Consider the following 27,101-nt stretch of genomic DNA (forward strand, 5'->3'; position numbering starts at 1 on the left):
ATTGAGTAAGTTAGCACTCTTGTTGAAAATGAATTGACCATATTTTATGGTTTTATTTCTGGGCTCTCTATTCTAGTCCATTGAGTATGTGTTTGTCCTTATGCCAGTGCTATACTGTTTTAATTACTATAGCTTTGTAGTGAGTTTCGAAGTCAGAAATTGTGTCTTCCAACTTTATTCTTATTCAAGGTTCTTTGAGATCTCATATTAATTTTAGAATGGGTTTAAATTTTGACCTCAAATATTTTTGTATTTTATATAAATATTTTTACTTAGCTCAGTAGTGAGAACATTATTTTCTGAGGTAAAATTTAGTACTGTTGGGAAATACAGTTTATTCCTTATACATGTTTTTAAAACTAGAGAAAGTAATGATAATACTTAGTTAAGTTCTTGCCTGGGTTGAGTACATCTTAAAATAATAAAGGTAAAATATATCAAGGTACTACAACATTTTTTGAATGCATGCTTATCAACATTATATGTAATTTTTTTTTTTAAAGACAGAGTCTTGCTCTGCATGATCTCGGCTCACTGCAACCTCCGTCTCCCAGGTTCAAGCAGTTCTCCTGTCTCAGCCTCCTGAGTAGCTGGGTTTACAGGTGTGTGCTACCACATCTGCTAATTTTTTTTGTGTTTTTAGTAGAGATGGAGTTTTGCCATGATAGCCAGTCTGGTCTTGAACTCCTGACCTCAGGTGATCCACCCTCTTCAGCCTCCCAAAGAGCTAGGATTACAGGCCTGAGCCAGTGCACCCGACCCAATACATGTAGTTTAAAAGCAATCTTGTTTCTGTGAGTTTGCTTAGTACTATATAAATACATAGCATAGTAGTTTTGATTGCTGTGTATTTTATATAAGAATAGAGAATTTAGGTAATTTCATCAAGTAACACAGCGGCAGAGTTAAGACCTGAACTCAGAATGTCTGATGCTACAGCTCACGTTTGAAGTGACTGTGTAACACCTAAGTTGTTACCACTACTTGGGCTCCCTCTGGGTATTGAAAAAATTCATTGAGATAATGCATATAACATAAGAAGTGTTCAGAAAACAGTAGCTGCTATTTTCATGTTTACTATCAGCTCACTTTATTTCCTTTTTTTTTTTGAGATGGAGTTTTTCGCTCTTGTTACCCAGGCTGGAGTGCAATGGCACGATCTCAGCTCACTGCAACCTCCGCCTCCTGGGTTTAGGCAATTCTCCTGCCTCAGCCTCCTGAGTAGCTGGGACTACAGGCAGGCACCACCATGCCCAGCTAATTTTTTGTATTTTTAGTAGAGACGGCGTTTCACCATGTTGACCAGGATGGTCTCGATCTCTTGACCTTGTGATCCACCCGCCTCGGCCTCCCAAAGTGCTGGGATTACAGGCGTGAGCCACTGCCCCCGGCCTAGGTCACTTTATTTCTATCATATCTGGATGTAAGGCATTCCTTTCTACTCTGACCAGTAGAGCTAATTTACTGCTTAGTAACTTTTTTGCTGTCTAGTAGCATTTCACATTGTTAACTGATTGGATTTAGCTTCTGGAATTGATAATGTAGTAAAGTCTTTTATATATATAATTCTTAAAATGGATTTATATATATATATATATATATAAATAATATATATAATAAATAAATATATATAAATATATATATATATAATGGATAGGACATATACATATGCATACAGATATGTATATATTTATATCCTAAATGTAATGGGTAGAAAACAAGCTAGATAATGCAATAGTTTTCTCTTGATAAATTTCTCTTAATTGTATGACTAAATATTTGAGCAGTTTCCTAGGTTTTTGTTTGTGTGTTTACCAGTAATTGAAATAGCCTAACTCACATGTTAGATATTAAGATTCTTGAAATCACTTTTTTAGTCCGTTCAAAATTCATACTAGAACTTAGTTTCTTTTTAACTTAAAAAAAAAAAAAAAAAAAAGAAAGATCAGGTGTAGTGGCTCACCCCTGTAATCTCAGCACTTTGGGAGGCCAAGTTGGGAGGACTGCTTGAAGCAAGGAGCTCAAGACCAGCGTGGGTAAGACAAGGAGACCCCACCTCTACAAAAAACTTTAAAAATTAGCCCGGTCTCCTGGTGGCATGTGCCTGTAGTCCCAGCTACTCAGGAGGCTGAAATGGACGATCGCTTGAGCCTGGGAGTTTGAGGCTGCAGTGAGCAGTGATCATGCCACTGCACTCCAATCTGGGTGACAGAGTGAGATCCTATCGTAAAAAGAAAAGAAAAGTTCTCTTGTTAGGTAGTAAAATTGAACATGTTTCCCAACTTTGAAAATGCAGTAGCTAAATAAGACTTGGAAACCTTTTCATTTCTCATAATTTTAAAGGGAATAATCACAAATACAGTGGTTTTGAGTAGCAGTAGTTTTAGAATTATGTAACACTATTTAGCATTTGTCTTTGCTGTATATCTTAAAATTTTTATTTAGCCAAAATACTTATACTGTGTATAGCAGAAAATATATGTGCTTCAATAACTTTGTATATGTTTCTTATAATACTGTATTAGTGATGTGCGTCTTTAAAAATTATGCACGTGGGTCCATCATGTGGAGTACTTTCATCATACTCCAAAGGATCATTTTAAGCCCCTAATGAATAGCCTCTGTTCTATCCCCTGCCCCCAAGTTATTTAAGCAAGTCTTTAAAGACTTTTTTGTATATAAATTAATTAGTAGGCTTTAAAATGAAAAAAGAATATATGGAATTTCAGAGCAGGAGGAGATCTATGCATTCTGGTTGAACAGAATTGAGTATTTTAGTTGAAATGCTCTGATTTTACAAAAGATAAGAAACCAAATACTAGAAAGATGAAAGGACATGTTCAGGTCCTAGGGAGAATAACTGGCTTGCCTGGGGGCAGCTTAGTAACTAAAGTGAGAACATATACTGGTATCCAGGTAGCCATTTGTTCATTTATTAAAAACTTTTATCACCATGGAGTTAAGATTCAGAAAACATGATTTTCCATGTAAGCAGTTTTAAGAATGGAACATATGTCGAAGTTTTTCTTCTACCACATGGAAAGAGTAGCATCTGAGTTTTGTCTTAATGAGACAAGTTTTCATATCACCAAGGACAGTCTACTAGAAACATTTATTTTGACCAGTGATAAGTTGGAATTTAGGTGATCCTGGTATTAGGGGTGGTTCATGTACACTTGTTTTTCCAGGTGTTGCTCTCTTGCCATTCGTGGATGAGCGAAGGCTACGAGCTGCCCTAGAAGAGGTATACCCAGACCTCACTCCAGAAGAGAGTAAGAATTATACTTCTTAGTCAACATTGATCTGTGTAATATACACTTCACATTTCTGTATATAATTAGACCTTCCCCCCCCGTTTGTCAAATTTTCCATAAAGGGGGCATAAATTATTGATTTTATTTCCTTATTACAGATGTTTTCTTTGCTTCTTAATTTATTATCTGTAAGTTAAATAGTACTTAAATAAAATGTTTTAACTTACAAGTGTTTGTTAAATTTTAAAAAAGGCAATACTTAAATAATATCCTTTGACGTTTTGATTCTTACATGATGTGCACACATGAAAGTGTTTTTTGGCTGTTGGGAAGACATTATTCATTCTCTCCATCTGCCTTCTTCCCTACTTACCCCTTTCCCCCAGTAATAACTGCTTTGCTTGAAAGGTTAGAGTGAAACAAAAGCATTTGCCCTGAGAGTGCTAACTTGAAATGTGACATAAAAGGTGGCATTTTGTAATTCATACTTACAGTAAAAAGTATTCATATTGGGAATTGCAAAGCTGGGCTCTATTAAAAACTTAAATACTGTTATAATAAGCCTATAGGAACAATTTCTATATCAACTGTCTTTAGAACAACCTTTTCAGTAAATGATACAGTTTGTTTATGTTTCCTCAGGGAATGATTATATATTTCTTAAACTAAGAAAATGAGTTCATTATAAGTAAGAAAACGAGTTCATTATAAGTAAGAAAATATTACCCTTTATCTCTTAATATATTCATATATATTTCAGTGTTTTTTTTTTTTTTCTGATAATTATTGATCTTTTCGAAACCTTTTTGTTAAAATATTTTTTTCCCCATGGAGGCACATCACACACTTAGGTCTATCACTATAATTTTTAAAAAGTTTTTCAATTGGTATGTTATAATTATACACATTTTTGGGGTCCATGTGGTAGCTATATAACTATGTGATGATCAAAATAGGGTAATTGGAATATCTACCACCTCAAATATTTATTTTTTCTTGTGTTGGGAACATGACAGTTTTTTTCTTCTGGCTATTTTGAAATATGTAATAAATTATTAAGTAATTTTTCCACAGTGCTATCAAATACTAGAACTTTTGTCTAACCTATCACTTTAAAATTCTTTTTCATAAATTTTATAATTAAGTTGTTAAAACTTCGATGCTTTCCCTTGTTTTATACTCATAAAAATTGGTCTTACAGAACCACCATGGCATGTGTATACCTATATAACGATATTGCACGATCTGCACATGTACCCCAGAACTTAAACTATAATAAAAAGAAAAAATAAAAAAAATTGGTCTTGCAGATATAACTTTTTTATATGGAGGTCTCATTTTTTTATTTCTCCCTAGCCAGAAGAAACAGCCTTGGAGGTGATGTCTTATTTGTGGGGAAACATCATCCACTCCATGACTTCATTTTAGAGCTGTACCAGACAGGTTCCACAGAGGTATGGTACACAATTTAGTTAATTAGAAATGTACTTTTTTTACATTTTGGTAAAATACGCGTAACATAAAATTTACCATTGTTAAGCATTTTTAAGTATGTTATGCAATTTGGTTAATTAGAAATGTACTCTTTTTACATTTTGGTAAAATACGCCAAACATAAAATTTACCATTGTTAAACCATTGTATAAACTATTTTTAAGTGGTTATAATGCTGTGGCATTAAGTGTATGTACCGTGTTATATAACCATCCTACTTTTTCAGAACTTTGCATCTTTCCAAATAGAATTACTGTCCCTTTTACATAATATTAAATATCTCCTCATTCTGCCCTTCTCAGCCTCTGGTAACTTTTCTTTTGCTTTCTACCTCTATGAATTTGATACCTCTGTTTTTGATACTTCATATAACTGAAGTCATACAGTATTTTGTATTGCCTTTGCGTCTGGCTTACTTCATTTAGCGTAGGTAACGCTTTCAAGGTTCATTCATACTTTCTTTATGGCTGAATAATACTCTATTTGTATGTGTACTTTTTTATCCATTTATCTGTTGGTAAATATTCGGGGTGTTTCCGCCTTTTGGCTCTTATGAATGGTGCTGCTTTGAACCCTCAGGAATCTGCTTGAGTCCCCGTTTTCCATTCTTTGCATGTAAGATCAGGAATGCATTTTTCCACAGCCAGTGGATGTACCCCCTGAACTATGTCATGGAATTCAAGGAAAGTTTTCTTTGGATGAAGAAGCCATTCTTCCAGATCAGTAAGTTTCATTTGCATATAATTAAGGTGACTGGAAGGAAGTTTAGTTAGCATTTTTTCCTTGTCTAAATGTTTATGTTCTAATAATAGTGAGAAAATTGTATTTAAAATAAGGCAAAAACTGGCTGACTGAAAAAGGCTTGGATTCAAAGCCCAGCTCTTCAAAGTAGCTGCTGTATCACCTTGTGCAGGGAGCTCTGGGAGTCCCTTTCAGGATATCCCGAAGGTCAAAACTCTTCATACTGATACTAAGATGTTATGGTGTTACTTGCTTTTCTGACACTTTCTTTCTTGAGTGGACTTTGCCAGAGGCTTCCCAAGAGATAGACTCAGAGGAGAGTATCTAGCTGTTAAATAGATACTAATTAGATATTAATGAGATTTTCAAAAGTGTACAACAGCATTTATTTTTGTTTCGCTTGCTCAAGCCTGTAATCCCAGCACTTTGAGAGGCCGAGGCAGGTGGATCACGAGGTCAAGAGATAGAGACCATCCTGGTCAACATGGTGAAACCCCATCTCTACTAAAAATACAAAAAATTAGGTGGGCATGGTGGCGCCTGCCTGTAATCCCAGCTACTCAGGAGGCTGAGGCAGGAGAATTGCCTGAACCCAGGAGGCGGAGGTTGCGGTGAGCCGAGATCGTGCCATTGCACTCCAGCCTGGGTAACAAGAGCGAAACTCTGTCTCAAAAAAAAAAGCTTTTCATAAGAATGTTATTTTGTTAACATGTAGGTTTATCTTTAATTTAGTATTTTAAAAATTTCTTAGTCATAATTTTTAATGGGTAAATGTTCATAAATATAACCACTATAAACAAAAGCCCTTTGAGAGTTAAGAGTGTAAAAGGGTTCTAAGACCTGAGTTTGTGAACCACATCTAAGGGTGGATGTCCAGGAATGGAACTGCTGGCCATAGAGTATGTGCATCTTCATTTTTTTTTTCTAGGTAATGTTTCTAGGTGGTTTTTCAAGGTGGTTACACTGTGTAATTGATCCCAGTGGCAGTTTGTGAGAGATCTTGTTGCTCTGCATTTTGGCAAACCCTTGTCACAACTCTAGTTTCTATCAGTCTCCTAGATGCTCATTGACATTGTGGTTTATAGTCACAGTTCCTTGAGTACTAATGAGATTGAATGCTTTATGGCTAATAGTTAACCATTTCATTTATGTGGTACTTTTTTTTTTAAGATATAAATGGTTTTATTATATTTGTTAGAGCATCCTAATGATTTCTCTTTTCTAACATAGCAACAAATTATTTCCACTTACCTAAAAGGTTGCAGTTTACAGATAGATGTTTTTTTCTTGTTTCCTTTTAGAATAGTGTGTTCTCCTGTTCCTATGTTAAGGGATCTGACACAGAACACTGTAGTCAGGTAAGTTTTCCAAAATTTGTGGCATTCACCCGGAACACAGCTCTGAACTTGCAAATCCATTTTAAAAGACCTCTGATTCACAAGGAAATGGCAGCTGTTAATCCATCACTGCTTTGAGATTGGAGAGTCCCTGTGTTGCAGACCTTAGAGCAGAGCCTCTTGACTTTAAATTATGTATATTGTTAAGGTTACTGATTTAACATGCTTGCTTATCTGTTTTCTGGTTTCCCATGACAACCTGTAATTCTTGCTGGATTAGGCAAGTGGGGAGGTAAAGAGCAGGAGTATCTAGCAGTTTGTTATATTGGAGCAAACACAACTCTACACCCCAAAGGTTCACACAGCTTCCTTGTATTGCAACAAACTGTTTTAATTATGTTTATAACATGGCCTTGCAGAGTTTGAAAACAAAAATATTCTGTAGTATGTTTTAGTTAAGATGACATAGAATGTAATTGTGAAAATTTGTATTAGCAGTTATAAGCTTAAATAGCTAATTTCTTCTCTGGAAAACTAATTTATATCTCAGTTCTTTGGTGCTGACATCGTTTTCTATTGAGTAAAAATAATATAAAATGTAATATGACTGTTTAGACTGAAATCCAACAAGTTGACTACTCACAGATTATCATGGCAGAGTTTAGTTGTCATTTTCTCCAGTCTTTAAGCAAGACTAAAGCAAATGCATCTCAGGTATTCAAGAATTTGATAAAAGCCTGCTAATTCTGAATCTTCCATTTCCATCCATTTTTGTTTCTCTCCCTCTCAGGAAATGTTTGTTTCCCATCTTTAATGGATTCAGGTAGTAAATGATTGCCATTCTAGAAAAGCTTTTATTTAAAGAAAATTATTTTAAATTTGAAAAATCTTTCTGGATGAATTGTTTATGTTTATCTTTACGTATAGTTTTTTGTTTATCTTTATACCTAATTTGTCCTGGTTCTTTGTCTTTATGTTCTTTTGTTAAGGGTGGGTACAGCATTGAAAGCCATGCTCCTAAACCCATCACAAACAATCTGGCTCTGACAGATTCAGTGTGAACACGTGTTTTAACCCTTGGGGTCCCTGGCTTGCCTTAAAGCATTGGCGCTTCAGGCCTATTAATTCCATGGTTCTGTCTTTGGATTGTCACGTTTGCTTGTGCTTTCTCAATTTTTCTGCATATATCCAAGGGCCTTCCTGCCTAGTCCTCTAGAAATAGTTAATTCTACTTAACTTTCTAATTAGGATAGAGAGGCGTGCCCAGAGGAGAGTTACAGAATTAATGCACACATTTTGGAATTTTTATTTGGTTGATGATGATGTTGGTTGGTTGTTTTTGAGCCTAAAGGGGCCTTTGGTATTTGGTGCACACTGTGTTGACGAGATTATTAAATTTATAAAGCAGGCTGGGCACAGTGGCTCACACCTGTAATCCCAACACTTTGCGAGGCCAGGATAGATGGATTACCTGAGGTCAGGAGTTCGAGACTAGCCTGGCCAACATGGTGAAAACCCATCTCTACTAAAAACACGAAAAATTAGCCATGCTCCTAAATCTATCACAAACAATCTGGCTCTGACAGATTCACTGTGAACACCGTGTATTAATCCTTGGGGTCTCTGGCTTGCCTTAAAGTATTGGTGCATCAGGCTAATTAATTCCACTGTTCTGTCTGGTGGTGGTGCATGCCTGTAATCTCACCTGCTTGGGAGGCTGAGATGAGAGAACCGCTTGAACGCTTGAGCCTGGGAGACTGAGGCTGCAGTGAACTAAGATCATGCCACTGTACTCCAGCCTGGGAAACAGAGCAAGACTCCATGTCAAAAAAAAAAAAAAATTATAAAACAAATCCCAGATCTAAATCCATATTCAGATGTATTTTGAAAATAACTTTATAATAAAATCAATTAAATTAGGTTGATTTGCTGAAGACTTACGGGAGACCAACGTTAACTTTTCCCTTAGGTAAAAGTAATTTTCAGTGTTTTCTCTGAAGGGCAATGTTGAGGCTGAGATCCAGTTTTATAGCAGATTTTTACGTGCTTGTTTTAGGGCTTGTGTGTTCCAGCGTTATATTTGCTTTATAACTTTAACTTACAATTTTCAGATTTAAAAAATCTCAAAGTGTACTCACGAGTATCAATTGCCATTTGTTTCTCTTATGACCGCTGGCAATTTTTTTTCCCCTTCCCTATTTAAATACATCTAGTATCCCATTTGATATTTGAGAAATTGTTTCCTCAAGTTGAGTTCAGGTAAGTTCTTTCCATTGCATTCGTTCTTACCTATAGTGCTCAGAAAGTATGTTATACAGGCTGTTGAAGTCCCGTAAATTCATAAACAGACCCTTAGAGAATATGGTCAACTCTAACCTGGGAGATCATATTTTTTTGCCCATTTCTAATTCCATAAATTACTCAACATATTAGCTTCTGCATATGGCCTTAAAATCATAGAAGAGTTTTCCTCCCAGTCTGCCATCTGGAGGGTCGGTGCACACACTTGTGTGCTTTTGCTTTTTCAAGGCCTGACACACCTTGACAGGGCCCTGACTCTGTGCCTGAACCCCCGGGTCCTCAGGGTGTTTCCTTCCTGCCCAGGCTGATCCCTTCCGTACTCCTTTCTCCGGTTGTTTGGAGTGCTCTTCCTTTCTTTTCTCCACCTGCCCATAGTTTATTGCTTTTCTTCTAAAGCATAATTTATATAGTTTTTATATACGTTGTTTCCAGCAGTAGTGTCTTTAGCTTTTCTTTTTCTCATAGTACCTAGCATAGTTCTAAACCCATATAAAAAAAGCTCCGTTGTTCATAGTGTTGAAACCAGTGTTGGCCAAAGTCTTTGAAGAGCCTAACCTTTGTTTTTTCACAGAAGTGTTTCTTAGACTTTTCATATTCACTTTTGGATGAATCAGACAAGGTATAGAATGTTTTATCTCTTCAAGGAGATTTTTTGTTTTAATGTGAGTGTGTATGGAGATGGATAATTTGAAGTAACTATTTCTGGAGCATTTGCAAGGCTAATGCTTGGCAAGCAGATAACTCGAAATCCAAAGCCTGAAGGAAGTGGAATACATGCATCAGCAGTGGGTTTGATGGTGGAAAACAGTTGGCAGGGTTTCGCTTTCACTGCCTGCAGTACGTTACAGGATGCGGAACTGGTTAACCTCTTCTGATAGAATGTCACAATCCTGTAAACTCCTTAAATCTTTTAAAATGTCAAGTATATGAATCATGAAATTTCTCTGCAAGAACAGTTTGCCTTTGCCAATTCAGCATTAATTATGGCATGTATCAGGGAAAGGTAGTATCAAAGTGAAACGATATTGGAGTTTTCTGCTTTCTTTGTGAGGTGTGCTAGCGCTCGCTAACAGTAATACTTAAAATAGCATTTCTAAGGATAATTCTTCCAGTGAATCAGAAAAAAGGTGTTCCACATTCCGCTCCTTTTCTATTGAGCCTTTGCTATAATATTTTCTCGTTACCGACAGTGCTGAAAGTGCTACTTGTGATATAAATAAAAACACTGTTCAGTTTCCTTATTTTCAACCGTGCTTAGGTTTTAAATTTTTATTTGCTTTGCCCTTGGTGTGTTTGTGAAGACAATCAAGTGATTAAAATAGTGAAGAAATTACCTGTCAAGGAAAGGATCTGTAATGCTACTCAGGGGAAAGCTGGTCTGGTACATAAAAGCTTGATGAGTCAACAGTGTTTCACCTGCATTTGGAAAACGTGGCTAAAAATGCTATTGTTTAAAAATACCTCTGTTTACAGAATTAGATGAAGCAATGTAAATCTAAACACAAATCTCTTAACTCAGCTGGGCAGCCTGTTGAGTCCAAAGGCTGTTCGGTTAACTTGTTTGCTTCCTCTGCTTCTCAGAGCTCGCGTGAGAGGGTGCTTCTCTCCTTACCTCAGTGTTACTACTACTTTCCCCCTGCCAGATAAACTCTCCACAAGTAATGCCTTTTGCTTCTGAGGGTGGAGTTTAAATGACATACACGTGAAAAAAAATAAAGACCTTCAAAACTTTGGATCCATATAAAAAGTTACCTTTTGAGTCTTTGCCTAATGGGTTCCTGCTTCATCTGTGTGTTTGACTTTTAGGAAGTTTGTTTAAGTCATGGCTTTTATCACATTGGAAAAATACATTTCTAACAACATAAGAGATCTTAGTGTACATTTTTGGGAACAAATTAAAATACAAAAAATCTTTCAACCCTTGAAAGCTTAACGCATTTTAGGAGACAGTGTGTCTTAAATTGTTCCTAAAGATCCAAGGGAAAAATGATTTAATCCTTGGCTATCAGAAATAGCGTCCTTGTCTTTGAATGGAAACTTAAAAACTTACTTGTAGATACTCCTTTTCCATCTCCTAATAGTTGTACTGTATTAAGTGTATAGATATTTTTGTTGAGTGTGGTTCTGAGAGAAAGTAGGGATGATCTTGGAGATTGTCCTGTTGGCTTGGAAGGAAAGTTTTTCCCTTTCAGAGCATGAGCATGAATAATGGAACTTTTAAAACAATTTTATTAAGGAGTAATTGGCAAATAAATGGATTTGTTTTCTCAACGTTTTGTTTCAGCTGTCTTATTAAATCTCTTATACCCATTCTCCTGCAGAAGTGATTGTCTCTGTGACCCTGGGATTTTCTCTTCTCCCTGGGAGTTTATTATGTTGGTTATTTCCTTCCTTTTCTTAGTTTCAGGTCTGTGTGTGCATGAGTTGTAGATCTTCCTCTGAGCTCCATCTCCATTCTAGTTCCAGCCTTACCATTTTATGTACTTTCCCAACATTGCTATCCAAGATGTGTGTTGAAGACTGTTGCGTAGTCTGTGTTGGTGACCTCTCTATGGGTGTCCCTCTGCTCTCTTGGATACTGCTGCTGGCTTGTTCTTTCTGAAATGGTCTTTGATCACTTTTACTTCCTTATTGACTACTTGCAAAGGCATCACATTATACTCACACAAACCCTCCATGACTATAACCTGCTTCAATTATGCTTTCTTCCTGCCCACTTCAGCTCATATGCGTTTTTACTCTAATCTGGCCCTTCTCAACTGGAGTTCCATGGGAGAATTGTGCCTTGAGAACTTAAAGCATCTGTTGTATGTATGTATGAGATTATACATATCAGTTTGTGTCCTGTGTCTCTGGAATGATACCAGCTATGTTTTTTCCTTGGGAGAACTGAGAATGTACTCACTCATCATTTTTTATAGGGCTTAATTCCCTTGCACATCTCCATTGAGAAGGGCTGCGCCAGTAAAACTGAGCTGTTCTTGGTCCTGGGACCCCTTTCCATATCTTTGTTGCATTTGTTTTCTCTGCCATCCTGTAACCAATCCTGTCTTGTCTTAAACCGCAGCCTCTTGTATGATATTTTCCTTAGTCCTCAGGTGAAATAATTCCTTTCTCGCTTCCCCTGAGTACACACACACCTTTAGCCTACAGTGACAAAGATGTTTGTATGGAAGGTGTGTATACACACATGCTTTGACTCAGCATTTTTTCTGTGCCTGTTGTTGTATTTCCTTATTTCCTTTATTAGAAGGGGAGGCAGGCTTGATGTGCATAACCCCCCCTCCCACCATGAACCATGCATGCAATAGATATTCTTAAAATCTAGCAAACTGCTAAAAAAGCCCAGCTGAAAAACCTGCTTCAAAACATTTTATTTGCAAGTCTTGCTTTATTACCAGTTTTCTCTCTTGACTTTTTAATCTGCAAAGCCCTAAGGAGCCCAAATACTTAACCACCATTTTCTCTATCATCCTCTTAAACCTTTGTCACTGCCTGTCCTACCTTGCCCTGCCCCGTGCCATCTTGCCGGTAGAGAAAATCTGAGCTAAAGATAGTTGCCAGTGAAGAATAAGTTGTAAGAAGAACCAGTTGAGTAATAAGTATTGTTCAGCTGTTCTTGAGCTCGTGGTATATTTATTACAAGTGAATCCATTTTTGTGTACTTCATATTGTACATGAAAATTTCTGTAAAGCTGATGGACTCTAGTTAAAGTGGCAGTATTCAAAAAGAAAACAGCTATCCAAAACTGTCAGCCAGGCCAATAAACCTTTTAAACTGACTGTAAGTATAATCAGTGGAGGAATTTTGAAAAATATATTTTAAAAAAGGAAACAAGTTACTAACTTATAGAGAAAAATCACTGATTACCTATTGATGAATATGTCTAGTCTGTTGCATATATATAGATATATATTTCCCATGTCATTAGTATTCCTCTACTAAATTTTAAAAAAATATTATCTGAGTTCTCCTAAAAAGGAAGAACTCTAGTTTTTTAACCAGTCCACTATTATTCATACACTTACATTTTAGAGTCTTTCAAACACTATGAATAATAATGTTATAAGCATCCTTAAGTATAAATCTTAAGATTTACGACCAGAGTCCTGGAAGAAGCATTGCTGTGTCAGAAGACAGAGTTAGGTACTTACCAACCTCTGGGATAGGTACACACACATATATACCACTACCACTGCCATCACTATCAGAAAAGAAGTTTGACCCAGCTTATATTCAAAGTCTGAGTATATAGCTTTTAAAAATTGGCATATTGGCCGGGTGCGGTGGCCTATGCCTATAATCCTAGCGCTTTGGGAAGCTGAAGTGGGTGGATCTTATGAGTCTAGGAGTTTAAGACCAGCCTGGACAATGTGGGAAAACCCCATGTCTACAAAACATACAAAAATTAGCCGGGTGTGGTGTTGCGTACCTGTAGTCCCAACTATGAGGGAGGCTAAAGTGAGAATTGCTGAGCCTGGGAGGTTGAGGCTGTAGTGAGCTGTGAGTGTGCCACTGCACTCCAGCCTGGGCAATAGAGTGAGACCCTGTCTCAAAATAAAAAAGTGTATTTGTGTAGTTTTCAAATTGTGAAAACTATTTTATTATTTAAAAATCACATATTAGGAGAGAAGGGTACACGGGTCCAACTGTGAAGTTTAATATTTTTAAAGCACCCCCCATGGACTTCTTAGCTATTTATGTACATTTTTTATTTTGCAAAAATGTTTCTTTTGGTATATCCATCTTTTCTTTATTAAAATAGGAGCTAATCTGCCTCAATTTGCTAGGGGTCTTTGCCATGGACTGGACAAAATGAAAGGCAATTTTTATTTTTTGTTGTTATAAACCTCTTCCACCTGTCTACAGTACCATATCAACATTTGAGTTGGGCCAATGTCTGTTATGTCTCTGTCATCACCAGCGGTTAGCTAGAATATGACTTTTCTCACAGAGAAAGTTACCTGAAGGTTTTATGTACCAGGAATTAGAGGCAGTTTGGTGAGGATGATATTTAGCCATTTGGCAAATCCATTAACTAAAATAATTTTTGGAGAGGAATTAAACATGAAGAATACCTCAGTCTACATGATAATTAAGACAGGCTAATATCAGATCATTGAATTGTTTATTGTTCTTTTTCAGTATTAATTTTAAAGACCCACAGTTTGCTGAAGATTACATTTTTAAAGCCGTAATGCTTCCAGGAGCAAGGTAACAACAGTAAATTACCTAGGTTTATTTTGTACAAGTGGTTTTCATCCCTGTTACTAAAAGTTGTCTTTTTAAATGGTCAGAAAGCCAGCAGCAGTATTGAAACCTCATGACTGGGAGAAATCCAGCAATGGACGGCAGTGGAAGCCCCAGCTTGGCTTTGCCCGTGACCGGAGGCCTGTGCACCTGGATCAGGCAGCCTTCAGGACTTTGCGGTGAGTTGTCAGTTTGTAGCCCTTAGATATTTTGCTTTTTCTGAGTCATCCCACAAAACAAGTCAGTATTTATGCCATCATTTTTTTTTAACTTTATGAAAATACTGAGTTTGTTTCACATGGGTATTTTTTGTCTCACCACCATATCTGACCACCACCACCAGCTATGTCCTCTCATAACATTGCTTACATACTTAAAACCAAACAAGGAGTGGAGCTCCATCTTTAAAACCTAAACAGGCATTTTGGACAACACATTATTGTATGCCACAAATATCTAACAGGCCACAAAACACAGCTGTTTTGTACATATTTTAATAACTTTGATACTGCTCTGCTTTTCTTTTTAAAACTTCACTTCTCCATTTATATGTTGCATGAGTATTCTGTTATTTTCTCTAAGATGTTTTACTATTTTTCTGACTGTTAATTCAAGGGAATGAAACCTCCTCTTTACCCTCAAGAAAGTTTTAGCTGAATTAATTATTGTATGATGGAGAGTCTTTTTCAAGTGTTAACCAGTATAGAAGCCTCCAGTCTTTTATTAAAGTTTTGTTTGCCTGTGCTTAAAGAGTGGCATCTCACAGTTGCTTGAATTGGCATTTCCCTGCAATTATCTTTTAATATGTTTATTAGTCATTTGTATTTCCTCTTTTGTGAATTTCTGGTTTTTATCCTTTGCCCTGATTAGTTGTTGAATTGGCTTTTTCCTAGTTGTAGAAGATACTGTAGAGAGAGGGGACTTGTACTTTAAATAACAGGTAAAGCTGATATAAAAAGAGCAACAGCCTTGCCGTAATATTAAGTTAGGATTCATGCCTTAATAATTACAACTTATAAATAGATATTTCCAATTAGTGGAGAAACCTTAAGATTCAAAAAGTGATGTAGGCAGAAGGTCAGCGTCTGCATGTAATTTATACAGCAGATATTAAGAGGATAGTTTGGTAGAGTGGGTAAGAACATGGGCTTTAGATCTTAAATGTCTGGATTCAGATACCTTTTTTTTTTTTTTTTTTAACCACTTAATATATTTGTGAACTTCACTGAACCACTCTGTGCCTCTATTTCTTTATGTCTGAAGTGGAGACAGTAATTGTGCCTACATATTCTTAAAATTATGAAGTTGTAAGAATTAAAGTGAGCCTAATACCTGTCAAGTGTTAAGGTAGAGCCCTAGGAGCTACCCTATGTAAACATTAGCTCTTAATGTTTTGGAAAGTCTTCATTCTTAGTAGCAGTAAAAGAAATGTAGATTTTAAATAGTCTTAAGATAACTTTTTGCATTATTTCAGCTATTTTGGAAAGCAACATAGTATTTCCTCTAAATAGAGTTGTGAGGTCAGAAGATACTCTTAAACTTTGATCCAAATTCTTACTTCTTGGATTTGTACTGAGGAAAGAATTTTAGACAAGCATAGTTATATGCCCAAGTATTTCTATTGCGTTACAATCTATACTACTAGTACGAAATGAGAGAAATGGTTTAGTAAAATATAAGACATCAACATAGTGAAGTATTCTATAGCTGTGTGTGTTTCAATTATGAAGGTGAAGAAAAGATACAGGTAAATATTTAATATAGTAAATTTAAAATAGCAAGATATAGAGTAGTCATGTATACAGTGATAGCAGGAACATGGATCCTTAACGAAAAAACTGAAATATAAGGTAAAAAAAGAAAAACATTCAAGTTTATTTTTTGTATGATGTGAGTTTGTAAGTATTTAAATGATTATCAAGGGTCTTGGTGTGACAGATGAACATTGACTGTCACTATTACCATTATGTAGTTTCCAGCTTTAATTAGAAGCCTTCTTTTTGTATGATCTTAATCAGATCTGTTAGTGAAGACATGGCTGTGAGCATTTGTTTGTTTGATTTGTGTCAGCTGTGTTATAATGGGTATATCACTATCATTTTTTTTTCTTGTGTGGGTCCTTTTATAGCCATGTTATGCCAAGAGGCTCAGGAACTGGCATTTATAGCAATGCTGCACCACCACCTGGGACCTACCAGGGAAACTTATACAGGCCGCTGTTGAGAGGACAAGCCCAGATTCCAAAACTTATGTCAAGTAAGCTTTTACTCATCTGTTATTTTACATTATAAATTGAGTATCACAGCAAAGGTTGGTTTCTAATCTTCATTGCTGAAAAAGATTGGTTTTATCAGTGCAGTGAACTTTAAAAACATGTAAGCTAGAAGAGTTGTAAGAGAATACCTTATGCAAAATCTTTCATATATTTTTCATCCTTATTTTTGCAGGTGCATTGTAGCTGTATATATTTATGGGATACATGAGATATTTTGATACAGGCATATAATTAGTAATAATTACATCAGGGTAGATGGGGTATCCATCACCTCTAGTGTGTATTCTTTGTGTTAGAAACAATCCAATTATACTCTTTTAGTTATTTTTAAATGCTGTGCTATCAAATACTAGATCTTATTCATCGTTTCTAACTTTTTTGTGAGACGAAGTCTCGCATTGTCGCCAGGCTGGAGTGCAGTTGCACTATCTCAGCTCACTGCAACCTCCGCCTCCCGGGTTAAAGCAATTCTCCTGTCTCAACCTCCTGAGTAGCTGGGACTACAGGTGCGCGCCACCATGCCCAGCTAATTTTTGTGTTTTTAGTAGAGATGAGGTTTCGCCATGTTGGCCAGGATGGTCTCTATCTCTTGAAATCATGATCCGCCCACCTTGGCCTCCCAAAGGGCTGGGATTATAGGCTTGAGCCACAGTGTTTGGCCTCTAACTATCTTTTGATATCCATTACCCATCCTCCCCTCCCCAGCTCTTCCCCCACTATCCTTCCCAGACTCTGGTAACCCTCTTTCTATTCTTTGTCTCCATGAGTTTGATGGTTTTAATTTGTAGTTTCCACAAATAGTGAGAACATGCAAAGCTTGTCTTTCTGTGCCTGACTTGTTTGACTTAAGATGATGACCTCCAGTTTCATTCATGTTGTTACAGGTGGTAAGATCTCATTCTTTTTTGTGGCTGAACAGTACTCCTTTGTGTAGATGTATCACATTTTCTTTGTCATTCATCTGTTGTTGGGCACTTAGGTAGCTTCCAAATCTTGGTTACTGTGAATAGTGCTGGAGTAATTGTGGGGGTGCAGATGTCTTCTTAATGTGCTGATTTCCCTTTTATGGGGTGTATACCTGGCTTTAAGGATTGCTGGGTCATATGGTAGCTCTAGTTTGATCTTTTTGAGGATCTTCCAAATTGTTCCATATTGGGTTGTACTAATTTAATTCCTCCCAGTGATCTGTGAGGGTTCCCATTTCTTCACATCCTCACCAGCATTTGTTATTTCCTCTCTTTTGGATAAAAGCCATTTTAACTGGGGCAAGATGATATCTCATTGTAGTTTTGATTTTCATTTCTCTGATGATCAGTGATGTTGAGCAACTTTTTATATTCCTGTTCGCCATTTGAATGTCTTCTTTTGAGAAATGTCTATTCAGATCTTTTGCTCACTTTAAAATCAGATTATTAGATTTTTTTTCCCCATAGAGTTGTTTGAGCTCTTTACATATTCTAGGTATTAATCCCTTGCCAAATGGATGGTTTGCAGATATTTCTCCCATTCCATGGGTTGTCTCTTCACTTTGCTGATAGTTTCCTTTGCTGTGCAGAAGGTTTTTAACTTGATGTGATCCGATGTGTTCAAGTTCTGCTTTGGTTGCCTGTACTTGTGGGGTATTGCTCAAGAAATGTTTGCCCAGACCAATATCCTAGAGATTTTTCCCAAAGTTTTATTGTAGTAGTTTCATAGATTTAAGTCTTTATAAACTGTTTTTATTTGATTTTTCTATATGGTGAGAGAGAAAATTCTAGTCTCATTCTTCTGCACATGGATATCCAATTTTCCCAGCACCATTTATTGAAGAGACTGTTCTTTCGTCTGTATGCTCTTGGTTCCTTTGTCAAAAATGAGTTCACTGTGGATGTATGGATTTATTTCTGAGTTCTCTATTATGTTCTGGTGGTCTTTGTAATCTGTTCTTATGCCAGTACCATACTGTTGTGGTTACTGCTGCTCTATAGTGTAATTTGAAGTCAGGTAATGTGATTATTCCAGTTTTGTTCTTTTTGCTCAGGATAACTTTGATTATTCTGGGTCTGTTTTTTATCTTGCCTATATATAGTTAACTGAATAAGATAATTTGGATTTCTTCCTTAATCTTCACTTACAAATCCGTTTCTCAGTTAACACAGGCAAAAGAAGTATGTGGAAATGATTGCAATGTATTTCGTCAATACAAGTATAATTAAATCAGGTGCAATAGATAAGGATTGTCATCACTTAGTTGCCTGAAAGACAAAGGTATCCCTTTCTTGATCCAAATTATATCTCCGTACCACCTACAGTATAGCCAGGCACTGCTTCAGGTAGACTATATCTTTAACCCTGTCGTTCTGGGAAACTTCAGTCTTTCCTTAACCCCTCATAACCTGTTTTGTGGACAGGTCAGAAATGTTGACCGCAAAAGTAATTAACATGGCATTTGGATTGCAGTGGGAAAGGGAAAAGATAGTTGAATGTTAAGACTTCATACATTTTTCATTAATTTTAAATTGTATCCCCATTTAATGTTATTTTTAAGCTCCATTGTTATACCTATTTATCAAAGAAGTGTAAGTCATGTGCCAGCGTTTCAAAACGAATGTCTTCATGAAGGCCTTGTTTGTCCATTTCTGGCTGTCTGGTTGCTACAACGGCAGCATGGAGGAGAAGAAACAGTGTGACAGAATGCTCACATTTGTTAAATCTGAGCGTCATATCATTTAGACAATTTTTTCTGAATGTTTGAAATATTTCATAAAAATTTAATTAAAAAAAAAGTGATACTTTGTTATGGATACCCCTCAGAAGTTTTTAAACTGAATTTGTACTTATTAAAGAACAGCTTAAACATTAGAGTTAATGTATACTTGCAAAGTACAAAATACTTACAAAAGAACAGCCAAGTTAAAATGGATACTTGATGGGAAATATTTGTGCTATGCACCTAGCACTGTTTTAATGACAGCTAAGTTACTAACCAGAAGTTCAGATTTTTTTGATGTACTACTCAAGAAAAAATTGGTTCTATAGGTCTTACTCTTTCAGAGCCCTGTGTTTTTAGTGTATTCACTCTCTGCCCTCTCTCCAGCCGCATAGCTTTGCTGCATGGCTTAATGACATTGAATGGAGCTTTGTGGGGCTCTATCATGAAAACTCTGGACTTCTATTCAGTGAAGCACAGAAGGGGTACAGAGTTAATGGTCCTGTGGGAATCTGCTTGGTGCAGTGGTTGTCAGCTGTTTCCCCTAAGATTTAGCAAATAACATTTATAGGTATTTCCATATATTCAGTATCAAGTCATACTATGTACAACAGGAGAGTCTAATCATTTTGAGTGAACTGTGTTTGCCCTAAGATTTTACCAATAAATGGTCAAAGCATATCCAACGTATTTTTAAAGCCAGCTGTTTATTGACACATTCCTTATCAGTTTCTTTTTTCTTGTGGCTCTTTACCATTCATATGGATACCATGGCCTTCTGCTTCTAGCCCACACGATCCTGTTCCAATAATAACAGAAAGAAAGAAGCCAGAAGGTTCTTTTTTTATTTATTAGCTTTACAGCAGAGGAGAGAATTTCATGCCCTAGGGGCCTGCAGTTCTATAGTTCTTAATCTGCCTTCTTTGGAAATAGACAACTCTTGTTTGCATCTGTGCATTTTATTTCGAATAGTGGAGTCCTTCTCTACTTTTACTAATATGACTTTGGTTAAATAACTCCTTGTTTGCCATTGTTGTGGCTGTTATTAGAGTTAATGTGTACTTGCAAAGTACAAAACACTTACAAACAGACTTCAATTAGAATCTATGCCAGTTAGGATATCTTTACTTAAATTACGTCGTGAAAAATTGGGAGATATGGTTTGTAAAGTAGGGATTGATTTAGAGCAAGAAACAAGTGCCCTCTGCCTCATGATTTGTAAACTTTGAGCTACCTCAGGATTAGTGCTGGGACTCTAATGACATTTCACATCTTTTCAAAGGGGATAGGAGGAGTGAAAAAAGTTTATGGACAAAAAATCAGCAATCATGTGATACTTAAATTGAGCCAACAAGTGAGGAATTTGGGTTACTCTAGGCTGAGAGAAAATAATGAGCTTTGAAGTACATGGCAAGTATTTGGGTGGTATTAAGCATAGCATAGCTGACACGAAATTAGATTGGGAGCATACACTGGGAAAGATTGTGAGGGGAGGAAAGCTAATCTTAAAAATACTTTTAGTGATTTTAAAATATATCTTTAACTGTAGTACATGTTAGTTGAATAAAATGTGGCATGTAGCAATAAAACATAAAAAACACCCATAATTCCAGTCCTGAAATAAGCAGTGTTTCTTTTCATTATTTCATGTGTGCAAGTTTTGAAAATTAGGTTATTATACATGTGTTTTTACATAATACTTGTTACTGAAGTGTAACATATATAAAGTACCAAATTGAACTATACAGCTTAGTGTTTATGAAATGGACATACTTATGTATCCACCATTCAGATCCAGTAGAAATGCATCTCAGAAGCTAAAGGACTGATGAGTTCTTTCCCAGGCACTGCCCTCAGCCCATTAAAGGGAACCGCTATCCTTACTGCAGTATCATAGTATCATCTAGCACCTTTTTGGTTTTTTTAAACTTTACCTAATAGTTTAAAAAGCTATTAGATGACTATGCTTTTAAAAGCTTGCCTTCTTTTTTTCAATCTTTGTTTCTGAGATTTATATTGCTTGTTGCAATAGTTCATCCATTGTCTTTTTTCTTTTTTTTTTTTTTTTGTCACCCGAGACAGTCTTGCTGTGTCGCCCAGGCTGAGTACAGTGGTGCAATGTTGGCTCACTGCAACCTCCTCCTCCTGGGCTCAAGCAGTTCTGCCTCAGCCTCCCGAGTAGTTGAGATTACAGGCGTATGCCACTATGCCTGGCTAATTTTTGTATTTTTAGTAGAGATGGGGTTTCACCACGTTGGCCAGGCTGGTCTCGAACTCCTGACCTTGTGATCCACCTGCCTTGGCCTCTGAAAGTGTTGGGATTACAGACGTGAGCCGTTGTGCCCAGCAGTTCATCTATTTTTGTTGCTTATAGTGTTGAATCACAGGACTATGTCACCATTTATTTACCTATCCAGTAGGAACAGCATTTAGGTTGGTTTCTCGTTTGGGATCACTAGATTGAACTGCTGTGAAACCTGTGTATCCTTCGATGCACATACGTAAACACTCATAATGGATATGTACTCCACAGGAATGGAATTGCAAGAGTGTGTATGTTCAGCTTTAGTGAATGAAAGTGCCAGACAGGTTTCCCAAATTACATTCAGTTAGTATGAATTTACACTCCTACAGCAGTGTAGGAGAGTTCTGTTTGTTTCATGTTGTAGCCAATCCTTGGTGTTGTCAGCCTTTTCACTTTTAGCCATTTGACTAAGCAGGGAGTGGTATCGCACTGAGCTTTTAGTTAGCATCTTCCTGGTGGCTAAGTTGAGCATTTAAAAAAAATGCTTATTGACCATTTGGATATTTTTGTGTGATGTAGTGTTCAAGGTCTTTGTCTTTTTTTTTTTTTTTTTTAATTTCTCTAAATTCTTTTTTTTTTTTTGAGACAGAGTTTTACTGTTGTTATCCAGACTGGAGTGCAATGGCGTGATCTCGGCTCACCACAACCTCCGCATTCTGGGTTCAAGCAGTTCTCCTGCCTCACCCTCCCGAGTAGCTGGGATTACAGGCATGTGCCACCATGCCCAGCTAATTTTTGTATTTTTAGTAGAGATGGGGTTTCACCTTGTTGACCAGGATGGTCTTGATCTCTTGACCTCGTGATCCACCTGCCTTGGCCTCCCAAAGTGCTGGGATTACAGGCATGAGCCACTGTGCCCAGCCAATTCTTTTTTTTTTTTTTTTTAATTTAATTTATTTAATTTTTGGTGCATACTGTATCTGGCATTTCTCCCTGTGTTATCTTTCCCCACCCCCCACTCTCTCTCCCCTAGCCCCCCCAACTGCCCCCAGTGTGTGATGCTCCTCTCCCTCAGTCCACGTGTTCTCACTGTTCAGCACCCACCTATGAGTGAGAACATGCGGTGTTTGGCTTTCTGTTCCTGTGTCAGTTTGCTGAGAATGATGGTTTCCATATTCATCCAAGTCCCTACAAAGGACATGAACTCATCATTTTTTATGGCTGAGTAGTATTCCATGGTGTATATGTACCACATTTTCTTTGTCCAGTCTAGCATTGATGGGCATTTGGGGGTTGGTTCCAGGTCTTTGCTATTGTACACAGGCTGCAATGAACATATTGTGTGCATGTGTCTTTATAGTAGAACGATTTATAGTTCTTTGGGTATATACCCAGTAATGGGATTGCTGGGTCAAATGGAATTTGTATTTCTAGATTCTGTCTGGTTTTTTAAACCAGGTGGTTGTCTGTTTTGTAGGCATTCTTATATTGTGGTTATGAGGGTAGTTTTATATTGGAAATATCTTTTTCCACTTGGCAATTTGCAGTTTTGCTTTTTTATTGGTGTTATATGATGAATATAAAAAGGATGATATATTCCAGAAATTAGGTTTACTCTAGAAATGCCATGTTGGTTTAACATTTGAAAATCAATCAGTGTAATTTTTATGCCAGCATTTAGGGAATGTGGGTGAAGGGGTTGTGGGAATTCTTTGTACTTATCTTGTAACTTTTCAGTCTGAAATCATCACAATAAAAAATTAAGGACAAAAAGAATTATTACTATATAATTGATGTGTTTTGATGTTTTAAGTAATAGTATATCTTAAATATCTATTATTTTCTAATTGCTTGTTTGTATATAGAAATTAAGTTGATTTTTGGATATTTGTATTCGATGTCCTTAGTAGATTCATTTCTCCTAATAGTTTGTATGTTCTTTCGAAGTTTTTTGTGTATACAATTATGTCATCTCCAAGTAGTGACCATTTTTATTTTCTAATCTTAATGCCTTTTGTGTGTGTGTGTGTGTGTGTGTGTGTGTGTGTGTGTGTGTGTGTGTGTTTGCTTTATTGCATTAGCTAGGACCTCTCATAATTAATAGAAGTGATGATGATAGATATACTCATTTCATTCCCAATCAGTTTTAAGGGGGAAACTTTTACTATTTCATCATTGAATATGATGTTTGCTGCAGTGTTTTTTTTGTTGTTGTTGTTGTCATTTGTTTGTTTGTAGATAACATTTATCAGATTGAGGAAGTTCTTCTATTCTTTGTTTCTAGTGGGTATTAAATTTTATCAGATGCTTTTTTCCTTCAAAACCTGGGGGTTTTGTTTGTTTGTTTTTTCTTTCTTGTGTTAGTATGGTAAATGACACTGATTGATTTTCAAATGTTAAACCAACATGGCATTTCTGGAGTAAACCTGATTTCTGGAATATATCATCCTTTTTATATGTCACTACATTCTATGTGTCAGTGTATGGTGGTATTTTTTAAATCTGTGTGTTATGAGAGAGATTAGTTTGATTACTTTTCCTTTTTTGCATGTTCTGGGTTAGGGTTTTTTCCTGGCTGGCTTTATAAAACAAGTTAGAAAATGTAGACATTTTTGTTCTCTGTATGGATTATCATAAGATGGTTGTGATTTCTTAATTTTTAGAAGAATTCAGTCATCAAGCCAGTTGGACTTAGAGATTCCTTTATGAAAAGGTTTTTAATTATAGATTCAAATTTTTTAATACTGGCTTTTCAGATTTTTTAGTAATTCTTATGTTGGTTTTGATAAGTTCGTTTTTTATATTTGGCAGAAATGTACCCATTCTAAAATTCCAAAATGATTGCCAGAAATTGTTCCTAAGATTTTAAAATATGTTTTTAATGATTGTAAGACTTCAAAATTAAGTGCTAATACTGGTAATGTACAGTCACTCTTTTCTTGATTAGTGTTGCTAGAATCTATTTAATTTGTTTTGAACCTATTTAATTTTATTGTTTTTTCCCCCCATTGAACTAACCTTTTGTTTTGTTGAATTTTTTTTTCTTTTCCCTCCTCCCATGTACCTTTGTTTTCTATTGATGTCTGCTTTTGTCTTCATTATTCTCTTCTACTTTTGGGGGGATTAAATTGGTATTCTTTTTCAGGTTTTTGAGATGGAGACTTAGGTAATTTAGCCTTTTCTAATATATACACTTCAGTGTTACAGATTTCCCTCTAATCACTTTAGCCTTATCCCACAAAGCTTTGTCTCACATATTTATGATTACCTAGTTTGTAGTATTTTCTGATTTTTATTTTGTACCATGGATTATTTAGAAGTATATAGCTTATTATTTTTTTAATGTATTGGGCTCTTCTAATTAGCTTTTAAAAATATATTTCTTAACTGCAGGCTAAATTTCTAGAAATGGTATTGCTGGATCAGAAGGTATGGTGAATTTCTAGACTTTTGGTCAGTATCACCACAGCCTCCAAATAAGAGTATACCAATTTATACTTCCTATAATAGCATATAAGAATGTCTAATATCCCACTCCCACCAGTACCAGGTGTTATTTTTTAAAAGTTCTTGGCCAATTGCAGTGGCTCACACCTCTAATCTAAGCACAAATTTAACCAAGCGTGGTGGTGTCCTGTAGTCTCAGCTACTCAGGAGGCTTTGGCAGCAGGTTTGGTTTGAGACTGGAGTTTGAGGCTGCGGTGACCTATGATAGCGCCACTGCCTTCCAGCCTTGGTAACAGAGCAACACCCTGTCTCTTTAAAATAAAATAAAAAGTTCTTGGTATTTTGATGACGAATAATGTGTCTTTGTTTTAAGATGTGATTTTTTTTTTTTTCCAGTTCCTGCTTTGGTCATATTTTTACTGACCGGTTTTTTTTCCTTGTAAGTTGGCTGTTCTTGTCTCTTGCTGATTTAATTTGGGCACTCACTAGTCTGTTTGTTTATGAGCTTTTAAAAACTAGCAGAAGAATGAACCAGATCTCCATTCTAGAACCACAGCACTGTGGGTTAAGAAGAGACTATGAACGTCTGGTACTATGGCAGAGTGGATCCAAAGTCTGGAAGGTGGGAAGAAGAGAGGGCTGAAAGTCTGGATAATTGAATATGAAGAGTGAGGAGGAGAGGGAGAAGGGAATGAAGAGCCATATGTGTCCACTCTGGATGCCTGGGTACTTACTGAGGCTTTTCACAGAGTTTGGAAACCCAGGAGGGTGAAGGAATATGGAAGAATGTGATGAGTGATTTTGTGGATGCCAGAGTGCCTGAAGGACATTAAAGGCATCTGTGGTAGGTAGTAATAGGAGTCAGGTTTTTGCTCAAGACAGAGAGGACCTAGTTGGAGAGAAATATGGGGATTGTCTGCATAGAAGCCAGACATGTAAAAGCTCAAAAAAGATTTGAATAGGTTAATGGATTTTAATTGCCCTTGGTTATAAGAAAAGCTTGGAAGGCTTGGGTTAAGAGGTTGGACTTCTAGAAGGCAACCATGTCATTTCACAAATCAGTCATCTCTAATACTTTTGTAAGGAATGTATTGGATAAGAAATGTATTGCCTGATCTAGAATGGTTATTAAAGTATGATAAGCTCAGGCAGATGCTGCAGAAGATGAAGAAAAGAAATCTGATGTTTCCCCAATATCATTACACATAGTCCAACGTATGATTTGTTTCTTTGTGGGTTTTTTTTTTTTTTTTTTTTTTTTTAACACAGTCCCACTCTGCTGCTCAGGCTGGAGTGCAGTGGTGCAATCTTGGCTCACTGCACCTCTGCCTTCCGGGTTCAAGCGAGTTTCCTGCCTTAGCCTCCCAAGTAGCTGGGATTATAAGTATCCACCATCACACGCAGCTAATTTTTGTATTTTTAGTAAAGTCAGGGTTCTACCATGTTGGCCAGGCTGGTCTCAATCTCCTGGCCTCAAGTGATCTGCCCACTTCAGCCTCCCAAAGTGTTGGGATTATGGTCGTGAGCCACTGTGTCTGACCTATGATTTGGTTTTTATTTTCTTTTAGTTTACTGTCATTAACACTTCTGACATTTTTATCTCGTTACCTCGACTCAGTATTTATGTAGAACTAATCCTTACCCTTGTATCAGTCTTTCATCCATTCATCCGTATCTATATCCTTTTCTAATTTTAACTGATCCCTTCTCTTTGTATTTTCTTTCAAATGCCAAATTTTGAGGGGTAGTATTATCCTTTTAAAAAGAGCAGAGATTCCAGTGTTTTAGCCAAGACCTTTTCTTATTTTTTCTCTATAAATCCTGTATTTGCCTAGATGCTTACAACTAAAATGTGTGCATTATTTTTCTTTCCTATCCTAATTGGATATGAGTAATAATGTTAAGTTGCAAACCTTTAAGATGTTTGTTAAACCTCCCTCCCTGCCTTGTTGAAACCCTAAGGTTCTGAGCTTGCTATTAGGAAGCACAAAATCATGGGTGGTTCTTCTCTGCTTCTTCTGAAATAAATTAACATGATCAACCGACAGCATATATGCCTGTGAAACT

The 27,101-nt window shown here is 36.5% G+C and overlaps 1 protein-coding gene across 2 annotated transcripts in view; it reads left to right on the plus strand.

Annotated features, from left to right (window-relative positions):
• XRN2 (5'-3' exoribonuclease 2) overlaps positions 1–27,101 on the plus strand; it is a 93,744-nt gene that overhangs the window by 55,310 nt on the left and 11,333 nt on the right. For both annotated transcript variants that reach the window (XM_035298470.3, XM_002747487.7), the window contains exons 21-27: positions 3,189–3,272; positions 4,611–4,708; positions 5,392–5,471; positions 6,791–6,847; positions 14,274–14,342; positions 14,426–14,557; positions 16,507–16,634. In XM_035298470.3, coding sequence (XP_035154361.1) covers positions 3,189–3,272; positions 4,611–4,708; positions 5,392–5,471; positions 6,791–6,847; positions 14,274–14,342; positions 14,426–14,557; positions 16,507–16,634 — 648 coding nt within the window. The remainder of the gene's footprint in view (positions 1–3,188; positions 3,273–4,610; positions 4,709–5,391; positions 5,472–6,790; positions 6,848–14,273; positions 14,343–14,425; positions 14,558–16,506; positions 16,635–27,101) is intronic.

The sequence above is a fragment of the Callithrix jacchus genome, chromosome 5 (assembly GCF_049354715.1).
Source record: "Callithrix jacchus isolate 240 chromosome 5, calJac240_pri, whole genome shotgun sequence".
In the NCBI taxonomy this organism is placed as follows: Eukaryota; Metazoa; Chordata; class Mammalia; order Primates; family Cebidae; genus Callithrix; species Callithrix jacchus.